General features: G+C 35.9%; 1 protein-coding gene across 1 annotated transcript; it reads left to right on the top strand.

The window, feature by feature from the left end:
- Positions 1-1,177: 1,177 nt before the first annotated feature.
- Positions 1,178-6,735, top strand: zgc:172270 (uncharacterized protein LOC100136849 homolog). Its single transcript, XM_044121908.1, has 4 exons — positions 1,178-1,182; positions 5,507-5,672; positions 5,860-6,047; positions 6,479-6,735. The coding sequence occupies exons 1-4, from the start codon at positions 1,178-1,180 to the stop codon at positions 6,627-6,629; spliced, it is 510 nt and encodes a 169-aa protein (XP_043977843.1). The 3' UTR covers positions 6,630-6,735.
- The last annotated feature ends 5,406 nt before the right edge of the window (positions 6,736-12,141 follow it).

The raw sequence follows: 12,141 nt of genomic DNA, 5'->3' as shown, positions 1-12,141 counted from the left end.
CTTCATGTGTTTTGATGTCCTTTCTATATTCTGATGTGATTTTAACTTTAGTTAAAAACATGGCTTGATGTCAAACTTTGTAGCTTAAAATATATACAATTTATGAACAACAGCACAAATACAAGAGCTTTGTTTTCAATTTATTATCTTCAGTAACTGTCAGAAAATTTCTGGTGAGTATTATAATAGTATTGACAAAATATGAACATAGCAGCGCTGACTAATTACTGTGAAATATTTTGTCTTTGTAATGAAAAGCTCAGTGGCCTGTAACCTGAATTTCATGTGTTTATTTGTAAAAGGTCTGTGATCAAAACTGAGCCTAGTTAACACATGGTTATGTAAGCAGAAAATGCCATTTCGTAACAGATGATGTGAGTGTTTTTGTTGCCCATTTGGGTGGAGTGACATAAGGACATCTTAGAGTTCCTTTTTTATAGCTTTTTTTTAAATAAAAATCATATTGATATGATTTTTTTATTGCAATATTATTGGATTCAACACTGCATAGTGAAGTTTTCTCATGAAAACAGATTGCTATCACAGCTGCTGATGCCTGTGCAGTGAATGTTAAGACCAAGTCTGCCTCTGTGCCACACAGATTAAGTTTAGGTGATAACATCAGCCAGACACACCAGTCTGGACTGACAAATAGAATGAGCATGCTGAGCTAAATTAGTGCAAATCCTGTAACTTGCCAGGGATGTTCTCAAAAAACGGTTCAGAAATAACTTGATTATATATTGCGTTATGTAAAATTCAATATTGCTTTTATGGGATATTAAACAGAAGTAGCTGTGCGTGTCAAGGGTGAACCAGACCTTCCGACAGGCATTAAAAAGAAAAAAAAAAAACATGCACAAACACACTTGTACAAATAGTAACTAAGATGCCTTTTTATTGACTTCTGGATATGCTCAACACTAGATAACACTGTGCCATTTTATGATGTTTGGCTGCAAACAAATCCATGTAAGTGCTGAAGAGAGCTACCAGAACAGCTCTGTTGATGACAGTGTAGCAGAGTGATGTTATCAAAGGCAGTACAATAAAATGAACACTACAAATATGATTTTCCAACCGAGGTTTGCTTCAGCAACACTTACAATTCTAGAAGCATTGCACCCTGATGTCAGAAGTTCACATGTCTTTATGATGAAGTTTTTATGTCTCTACGATGAAGTAAGGGAATAGCAGAGGGTCTTTTGAAAATTGAGCCATTTCTTTTGCGATTTTTGCAATGATCTTAAAATACAAAATTTTTAAACAGGCTTGATGCATCCGCCAAGTTTGGTGAGGTTTTGAATATGATGAAGCTCCTAAAAAGCTTCATCATATAAAATCATAAAATAATAATAACAAACGATTATTATTTTTGCAATCGTACAAAAGTACGATTACAATAGGCCTTTGCAGCGCTTTGCTGCTTGGGCCTAAATAGAAAGATGGACAGCCAGGTCTCAGGATTGGCGGACAGTTTCACTGCCACCAACATAGCCAACACGAAACCAGAGCAGATTGGCCAATCCAACAAGCTCAGTTTGTTCTCCCAACTTGCCCTAACATCCCAAAACTTATTCTCCATAAAAAAAATCCTCTGAAGTCCTATAAAAAGGTAAAAAAAGAAATAGACAGAGCAATAAACTAATGAACACAAATTATTCCAAAGGATTTGAGTTAAAACACAAAATTATCTACAAATCAAAATATGAACGGGTATAACATATGACAAATAAAAAAAAAACATAGAAAAGAACACAAGAAAAGTATTTGGGAACATCAAGATTTGGGAGAGCACAATTGTGTACAAAAATTTCCACCATCTGGCCGTTGTGTTGAGTTAAAGTTGGTGAATGTGGAGGTAGTTCTCCTTTTTTATCATCCCATCCACTTCTTTACCAATCATCAGTTTCTCTGGCAGCAAAAACAGTCCCACAGCATGATGTTGCCACCACTATACTGGACAGTTCACAGAGGGTTCTAATCAAACTAACTCACTTGAAGGTGTTGATATTGTAGCATTGCCAATGCTGCATTGGTGACCATTGTCTCATTCCATATAAATGTGAAACTTAATAATAACCAGTAATTTCTGGTTCCTCACAGGTTTGATGCTAAGCAGTTCTGTCTGACCCTAACTATAGAAAAATGACTTAAGGACAGGCTAATGTGAGAAAACCAACAAATCTCTTACTTCCAAATGTGACTCTGTTTTGTCACGTCTGTAATTTACTACCAGCTAATTAAATTGAAAAACCTCCCTCTTCAGTGGTAGCTCTCATTAAATCAGGACAATTACAAATGTTCTTTCTCCCCTGTGAATCTCATTCAGAGTTCATCAAACATAAACCCCATCCTTCAGAGAACAAGGCTTTATGTTTTGAGCCTGATTGACTGTGGCTGTACTTAACACTAAATCTAAGGAAAAGGACTAATCTTCTTGTGATGCCTGTTTAATTTAAACTTGATGAGCTGCTCTATTGCACATAACGATGAATAATGCACAGTAGAGGTGATGAGACAGTCACTCTTGAGGATTCAAAGGGAAAGGAGGTGATTGATGTTGCTGTCTGAAGGAGTGAATAACAATATTTTGTCAGACCCTCAAATGGACTGAGCAAATAGAAAACATGACAGTCTGTAAAGTATCTTATCAAAGCTCACGTAGAGAGCTCAAGTTTGTAATCTCTGTTGTGAGACATTCTCCTAAATTTATGCAACAGTGCAGAACTGCACTGGAAGTTTTTTTTTTTGATTAGGATGAACACTGTTAAGTGGATGTGACAGTCTGTCTGACCTATTGTTCTGCAAACAGCTGTAGTGACAGGTGCTGAGCAGGAACATGGTGGCACATCCAACATGCCCCACATAAGCTGCTGATGTTGGCAGCAGACGGTATCAGCTTTAATTAGTGTTGAACTATTACTCTTGTTGAAACAAACTAATATTTCCTCCACTCTGTGGCATTAGTTTGATTAAAACCAAATCACTGTGATTTAGCTTGGTTTGTAAATGACCAGAGGCAACACAGAAAGGGGCTCGTCTTTGTGGGTTTATCGTGGAACTGTTTCAAAAAAGGTGCTTGAGTGATGTTATAAGAGAATCATCACGGCAACATTTGAGTTGCACTTTCATAAATTTCAGATAGTATGTCTACAGAAGCTGCTTCCTGTCTTACATTGTATTCCAGCATAATAAAATTGTGTGTCGTGTTACTGACACAGTGTCAGAACACAACACACAATTACTTCTTAATTGCAAGTCTGGAGAGTGACAATGACATGAATGCTACCAGAGGTTGTATTGACATTGTGGGAGGACACAGGCATTATGTTGGGGCAATGGGCCTGGTGAAAAATCCTTAAGGATACAGACACATGCTGATCGACTCCCTGGAGTCAAGCAAAACAATATTTATTCTAATACTCCCATCTCGCCATCATGTCACACAGTTGCGAGATCCACAGAAGAAAAATTCATGTTTAAAGATTCACTGTATTTATAAAAGGGTCACGTCGATTTATTTGTTTTTTTTATTTCTTGTAAAAAAATAAATACATTTATTTACTTAGCTATTTATTAAACTAAGTTAATAAATAGCTTCATTAGAATGAAGCTACTAAAAACATAGTTATTAATAGAAGCTTCTCATGATCCCCAGATCTAAGACAATATCCAATTAAGTTACAGAAGAAACATGAGGAAATGTGATGACGTCACTGAGCACCAACAAGGCAGAATCTAAATAATTTAATTTGCTTGCACAAATCACAATGTGATTAAAAAAAACCCAAAGAACTGAATTTCAGAAAGTAAAATATGTGGACTGAAAGCCAAGGATAGAGGCAACAATGAGTGACCTCCTTTTGACATTTGATCTAGTACATAGAATTATGATTCTAAGCTATTATAGTGACTGATGGATGGTTAATGTTAGCTGAACAGGTTAGTAATGTATGTATTATTGATCAGAAACACAGTCAATGTGTACAAGCTGGGAGGTTGCAGAATGATTGTGTCCTCTGAAATTAGAAAGTTAACATTATGCATCTGTATTAATTGTTATTATCATCTAATATTATTTATGTAAATTAGTAAAAAAAAAATACGCTTGTATTTTTTTCCCCCCACCAGGGGGTCCTTTTTGTGGGCTCTAGTGTCCCTTTTTCATGGTAGGCTGACAGGAAAGGGGGAAGACATGCGGCAAATGTCGTCGGGTTCGGAGGGCCTCCAAGCGTGGGGCGCGCTAACCTCTACGCCACCGGAGAACGCCCCCACGTTTGTATTGTTGTTGGTGGTTAGCATGGAAATTGTTTATTTTCTAGAAAAATCCAGTTAATTTACTTGTACCGGAGCTGTGACATGAGTCATCATTTTCTCAGGGTTTACTCCATTTTGTTTCAGTCAGACACCCACACACGCACACACTTTGCCGACCTCACTTGTGCAGCCGGAAACAAACAAGCTCCATCTGGTTACGTTTGCAGTCCATTAGCATGCCTTCGTCTCCTGCACCGAGGCAGGAAATTCCCTGCCATCAATACCCTGTGTCCTCTTTCTGTCTCCATCCAGCGATCTGACTTTATTCTTACCATGGAAACGCTCCAGTGGCTAATGCAAACACAACAATGACTTCATGTACAGCTTGTCTCGTACTTACAGTGATGTATTTTGTACTACTATTTTGCATTTTTCCAAATGAAAATATCTTGCTTCTATTTCCTCCTATCAATTTGGGGATGCAGTAAAATTAAGAGCACTCAAAGTGTAGCCTGTATGTTTTCATATGTGGCAACATTATTTTCAAGTCAATCTGAATACCTCACAATAATTTTGCATGAGCATCTACTGAATTCATTTTTGTGAGGCTGAAAGGATATAAGGCTGCAGAATAACCTAAATCTAAGTGGGTTGTTGTGTTCTAATAGCAACCTGTAAATGGGTCCAAAGGTTGAAGGAAGAGGAAAGGTCTTTTTAAATGTATGACGTTAGGTGATCTAAACAGTAGATGGAGAAAATTCATGAAAACAAAAAACAAAAGCAGAAAAAAACCCTCAAGATTTTTCCAATGACAGCCTGATGTGATTTTCCAATGATACCACAGTGGGGAACTTTTGGTGACACAAATCTTCCCTGTGAATTTGTTGGGTCCTGCTTGAGTATTTTTTATGCACGGATTTTACAAGGAGAGGACAGAAAATATGCTGATAAGTTGCTACGTTTATTTATTTATTTAGTATGATGTTCTGTTCTAGACATGCACATAGTTTTTCTTTAGCGATATCTCTGACACAAGTCAAAATAATACCATGATCACATTTTTCGGTAAAACAGTTGGGAGAGAGTTATAGTATCAGTATAACAATGTATCTTTTCCTCTCACTTCATCAATTGTCCCGTTAAGATCCATCCATCCATCCATCCATCCATCCATCCATCCATCCATCCATCCATCCATCCATCCATCCATCCATCCATCCATCCATCCATCCATCCATCCATCCAGTAACCCTGAAGAGTCTGAAGATGGGGAGGAACTGCAGACGTTATGGAGAGCCCAGCCCTCTCTGGATGAGGAGGAAAACATTCATACATCCACTCTGGTGGAAATCAGTGATACAAAGCCACTGATAACTTCAAGGGATCCCCGAGGAATCAATGACTGCCTCAAGGTAAAATAATTTTGCAGTAGCTTAGTAAAAATTGCCTATATTTATGTTTTTTGCATTTGTAATTCAGCTAAATAATTTGGCCTTCCGTCTTAAAAAACTCCATAAATAGTGGATTTTCCGTAGCTTATAAAGTGCTTCATCAGCGTTAATTGTACATGATGACTGAATTGTTCCTTTTGACTCAAAGGTAGGGTTTGAGGATGTGATAGCTGAGCCGCCATCAGTGCGTAGCGGGGACAGAGTTTGGATCTGGAGCAATGCTCTCTTTGAAGTGTCCAGGGTCTGGATTTACAGGATAGTCACCGCTCTTCTGGCCCTTCCCACGTCAGCTATCTCTGGTCTTTTGTTTGGCCTCCTCAGCTGCTTCCACATTTGGTAGGTTTGTTTCTTCTGCTTCATTTAAGAAATTGTTTTAAAGGTGTGACTTTTCAAAATAAAATAAATAAAAAATATAGTATTTGTTCCTTTTTTTGCACTAATGCTCAAGATTGTTAAAATAACTGTAGTATCAGACAAACAGTATCTGAATGATGAGTTTTTGACTTATTTATCAACAGATTAAATCATAATTTGAAAACTACTAATTCAGGTTGTTTTGGTTTTTCATTTCTGGAAAACATTTAAATGTGATAAAAAAAAAATTAAAAACAAAATAACAAAATTCTGCTTGGGGCAGATACTTTTACACAGAACTGTAAAGGGGAGGTTTCATTTGAGGTTTCTAAGATTTTTTTTTTCAACATTAACTATATCTGTATGTTTTCAACTGAACTATGTAATGTTTGTGTTTTCCTTTTTTGTGACAGGATGATTCGTCCCTGTATTCACTGTGTCCTCATCGGAAATCGCTGGATACAGAGCTTCTGGGACATCATGCTGCAAGTTGTTGTGGTCCCATTCCTAACAAGTGCAGGAAAATGTTGTGGGGGTTTAGCTATACACCTGGCCAAAGAATGACCCGAGAGACAGACTGGACCTGTTAATGATATGGACAAAGTTCTGTTTATGTGGACTGAAACATAAGCAGTACTGACTTTTGACTGTTTAATAAAAATAGTATACATTGTGTATCAGACAAACAGTATCTGAATGATGAGTTTTGACTTATTTATCAACAGATTAAATCATAATTTGAAAACTACTAATTCAGGTTGTTTTGGTTTTTCATTTCTGGAAAACATTTAAATTTCAGATACTTCCCTACACAGAACTGTAAAGGGGAGGTTTCATTTGAGGTTTCTAAGATTTTTTTTTTCAACATTAACTATATCCTTATGATTTTCAACTGAACTATGTAATGTTTGTGTTGTTCACTAATTTAAAGAACCATTGGAGGCCTGTCTAGATCATCAGCATTGAGAGGGAGATTATATCACACACAAACACACAGGGGGAGTATTTAGATTAGACTTCTGAAGAAGTTGGTTGCACATGATTTCATTTAGAAGTATCAGAGTAAAGGGGGTTGTGTAAAGATGTACTCAGCACTTTTTCAGATTTTATTTGTTAAAACATAGCTTGGAACTTGGAAATTACTTTTACTTACATTTTAAACTATGTTAAGCATAAATGACAGAAAATCTCAATGAATTTAATCATGATTTTGTGTTGTAGAGCAATTTGTTAGGTAATACATATCTGAAAAGTGTGGTGTGTGTATATCACCTCCAGATAAAATCCTAGCTGGCAAGTCTAGGTTGATACGTCCGCTTTCTTTTTTTCCCATTCACTCTGACCAGCTTCCCTGTTCCTACTTAAGCAGAGCATCCCTACCACATGATGCTGCCACCACTTTGGTGATAGGTGAGGTACAGTTTGGCCCAAATCCTGTCGCCTACATTTTTCTGTGTCACCTACATGGCTTGTTGCAACCTGCCAATATTTCTTCCTTTGATTTTTTTATTGCCACTCTTGCATAAATGCATAATATGTGGAGTGCAAACCAACTTTTTTACCTGTCAGCCAATTCTCCTACCCATGATCTGGATCTCTGCAGCTCCTCCAGAGTCACTCACGACTTTAAAATCTCCAGCAAATTGGTTTCTTCATTGTGAAAATGGTTTCTGTAACAACTCAGATATATAAATGACATCCAGGATCCTTGAAGAAGCCTGAATAAATAGATTAAAGATGATTATTTTATTTACACAAAGCATTTAGTGCTAGTCCGTAAATTATCAGCATTAATATCTTTCTGAGCACTTTCAAGGGAGCCTACACAATAAATCTTGGAATATAATGTCATTTAATTAGTATTTTTTCATTTTCCAAAAGAAAAGAGTGTCTTTTTTTATGCATTATAGATTATCTTGCAGTATAGTCCCTCCTTAATTTCAGTCTGATGCAAAAGTGAGAGAACATTCTGCAGATTTCCAAGTTGAAAACACACAAGTACCATAATTACAAAGTTTAGAGATAAAACTGCTCTTCATTGTTGCTCACCTACATCCACTGACTTGTAGAATAGAATAGAATAGAATAGAATAGAAGTACTTTATTCATCCCAGCAGGGAAATTACAGTTGCAGCATAAAGACAAGACTCATATTAACTGATTCTGATAGTTTAAATACCTTCTACAGTGCAGACAATAGAGCAAATAAAGCAAAGTCAGAGAACAAAAAGGTGTGCTCAAAAATTTGACAGGTACTATATCCAGTTTCTCATTTTAGGTGAGTTTGTCAGCAGGGCTTTGCCCTGAGATTAAACTTTTGCTTTCAGCTGTTCTGACTGGTATTTCCTATGGAAGCTTGTTATTGTTGATACACAGGATTTCCCACATTCTGCAGCTGATAGAATACCACAGGGATGGACATTCAAGCCAGGGTGCCTGACTCTATCATGATAGAAATAATCTTTACATAAATGTGTGTATTTCACAGAAACTTATGATTTATTAACTCCTTTCTTATCCATCTGTCAATTTGTGTTTTAAATGTAGAGCTAGACAAAGTCCTCCTATCTAACCTTTAACCAACCTATTGAATAGAATAACTCCATGTTTGAACATTTGAAAGTGAAAACAGCTCCAGCCTGGAGATAGTCCCATTTACAGGGATAAATAGTTTACATTCTCCATCTTGCTCTAATCTGGAGAATAACTATATAACTACATTTTTGTAATACAGGCTGTCTGAAGTGACTCAACTCCTGTTTTATTACAAGTTTCCTTATGACGCATTTATCAGCCTCCCCTGACCACTCATTTCCTGAAAGCTGCTGACATCAGAGACTAAGGCTATGTTCACACTGCAGCCTGAAGTGACCCAAATCCATTTTTTTCCATTATGTGACCTGTAGCAAGCAAAAAAAAAAAGGAATAAAAGAAAAAAAGAAAAAAAAACACACAAAAAATTGGAAATGAGCATTAATGTCTGTGGTGTGTACATAACCTAAATCAAGAAAAACAGAACTAAAGAATCAGCAGTAAATTTCCCTGACCAAGTTATTGAAATGGTTTATAAACTTGGGATTTGGTTGGATATCTTTGCTGTGTTTGTTATATGTTTGCCAATTTCAGGTAAAGTTACTCCAATTTCTTTAAGTTCTGTTTTCAGTCAGTTCACTTGGTTGTAACTTGAAAGAGAGGAATCATCAAACTGAACCAGAACCAACAGTCTTACAGTCTCTGAGTCCTTGGGTCAGGAACCACAGCTGTGGTGGAAAGATTTTACTGAGTTGAGAAATACAAAATACAGCTCGAGGACTTGGATGAACAGAAGTCTTCGTTGCTTCCATTAGTGAGATAAAAGTTGATTCCAGACCAAACCAAGATGCTCAGTTCTTCTTTTGGCTTCTGGTGATGGGAGAGAAAAGATTAAAGGCAGTTCTGAAATCTTTAATGTCTCTTTTTTTATTTGCTCCTCCTCTTTGTTCTTAAATTCTGTCACCTATTAGAACACAAAATTATAAGCTTTTAAACTTTTCTTTAAATTGCTAAGAGACTTGCAATATTTAGGAAAATTAGACTTCAATTGATATAACATTTTTTTTGTTGAATTTCTTAACAAAAACACACACTCTTAACTTTTATTAGTATTTGTATTTTTGTTTTGTTCATTTTCATCCTCATTTAAACAATAGAAACATTATTGAGTAATAAAATATCATAATGCTCATTTAAGGTCAACATAAGTGTATTTTTGAGAGGACATCATCAAAAACACATTAACAGAGCTCTATACAGAGTTAAAAGGAAACTAGTTGAATAAGCAAGTTAAAATGCATTTTATTATGTTTTATTATGTATTATGATCAAATCCAATATTAAATATCTTTCAGTTGTGAAATCATGAAAGTGTTTTTGTTTTTTTGCATTTGCACCGAAACCAACCAGGTACAATATTGCACATTTAATGTACAAAGAATTATGTTTATTAAGTGTGTTTGAGGTTTCTTAAAAGATGCATGTAGAGCGAAAAAAAGAAAAGGAATGGAAAAAAAACTGAGTCAGACAAGATAGAGATAAACAAATCCACTGTACATTCTCTTGCTCTCGTAAGTTACAAATTATTTTCTGACGAAAATATTTAATAAGAATCAACAAACCCTGTTAATTGCAACTTTTATCTGCAATCCTGCCCCGATACACCTGAATCCAATGATCAAACTTTTGTACAACTTGCAGACATGCCAAAGAGGTAATTCAGCCTTTTTATTCACGTGTGTTAGAGCAGAGATGCATCCAAAAGTTGCAGGATAGTGGCTCTCAAGGACTGGAGTTGCTGACCCCCGATTTAATGTATGTGACTGGTGTTGATCAAAATAACACATAAGTGGAGAAACAGACTTCGTAATTGCTTTTAGGGTCTGGATTGAGCCACTCTACGTCTCTCTTCCAATGTTGTCCATAATTTGGGATAATTTCTTCAACACTGAGCTACAATCCAAGTACACTTTTGTCACAAATTATAGTCACAACCATTTCACAGCAGTAATTCCGGCTCGAAACCGGAGTGAAAGCTCAGTTATTTTAACAGGGTCTGCACATATGGGCCTGTCTCACTATATTAAGTAAAATTTTGTCACTGACATACAGCTCTTAGCCACTACAACAAGCAAGTTCAGTATGAGAGGGACCACACTGCACCTATTGTGAAAAAGTATTTTTCTGTAGTTTGAACACTAGCAGCCCTGGTTTTCTTCAGTAATGGTTTCATTTGTTGATCAAACTACTGCTGCTAAGATTACTTTAATGTTATGTTGCTTTAAAATTGTTTTAAAATATTTTGATGGGTCCCTCTTTCATTTCTGCCGGCAGTATGAATAACCATGGGTTCAGCAATTTATATCCAGTCACATAAAATCTAAATTTGCGACATTAGGCTTTGAAAATCATGAAGGATGCCAGTTAGATGTCTGCTGCTATGTTTTGAGCTTTTGATATCTGTCATAAGATGAGGCAAAATATCACTATAAACCAGTTTTCTGTATAAAAGAAAAACAGAGGGAAACAGTTCTCATCACTTCTGAGGTATAGCAACGTTCTGACTGGAAGTCAAGTCGGGATAAATGCAGGATGGTTAGACAAAATTCCTGAGTTTAGCCTTTGATGTGTCTAATCCCATTTAACCCGAATCATTAACTGGAGGATTTATTTTCATACACAGGCACCCAAACAAATTGGCAGGATGGTTTTCTACAGAGCTTTGAGATGGCACTGACTGCAGATACCCATGAATAGACATTGCATTTTTTTTAGTGTTACTTTTTTTTTTATTGGACATCAGGCAAACCTCAGGAGAGAATATTTCTATTACACATTTTCTGAGTTGCTTTGGCATATTTCACGCATCATTCTGAAGATTTGTAAAATAGTGAATATCTCAGAACATTTCGAGAAAACGGCACAAATGAGGAACTTGTTCAGATCCTTGGTCTGTATCTGAAAAATAAATCTTTATTCCAGTCAACAGATCTGTGAAAACCAATGCCAAGCTGCAGGACACGATACTGGAAAAGTTTTATCCGTATAAGAGTTTCAGATTTAAAGTTGGAAAAAAATCAAAGTGACTTATGCATTTCTACATGAACTTACAATTGGAAGAAATAATTACATACACAGTAACAGAAAAGAAAACAGCCTTTTTTGACTTTAAATATTTTCTGTTTTAGGGTAGATGAGAATCTACAAACCATAATCATTTTTATATTATTCATTATTTCTATTTACTAAAAGAAAGACTAATGAAATATATATATTTTTTTAGGATTTATTTTTTGTTACATTCTTTATATTCAGACGTTTATATTAGTTTACCTTTAAACAATTTACAATAGTCTTGATGACTAATTAACCTATCAGGTGTTTCACAAAACATTAAAAAATCTGGAGACACACTTGTGGATTTGTTTTGAGGTGATGAGTCAAACACACTGCTTTCTTGTGTGAAAGTGAAATTAAAAAGAAATAATGCAAAAATATCAGGATGAAAACTATGGCTCTCTGAAAGTCTGGTTCAGTTTTGGGT

Source organism: Gambusia affinis, linkage group LG07 (assembly GCF_019740435.1).
Source record: "Gambusia affinis linkage group LG07, SWU_Gaff_1.0, whole genome shotgun sequence".
Classification (NCBI taxonomy): domain Eukaryota; kingdom Metazoa; phylum Chordata; class Actinopteri; order Cyprinodontiformes; family Poeciliidae; genus Gambusia; species Gambusia affinis.
This window is presented reverse-complemented; position numbering and strand designations above follow the sequence as displayed.

Excerpts from the sequence above, each read along its gene's own strand:
- zgc:172270 (XM_044121908.1), top strand. Across the intron at positions 5,673-5,859 it reads GAATCAATGACTGCCTCAAG|GTAGGGTTTGAGGATGTGAT; the intron begins GTAAAATAATTT and ends TTTGACTCAAAG. Across the intron at positions 6,048-6,478 it reads CTCAGCTGCTTCCACATTTG|GATGATTCGTCCCTGTATTC; the intron begins GTAGGTTTGTTT and ends TTTTTGTGACAG.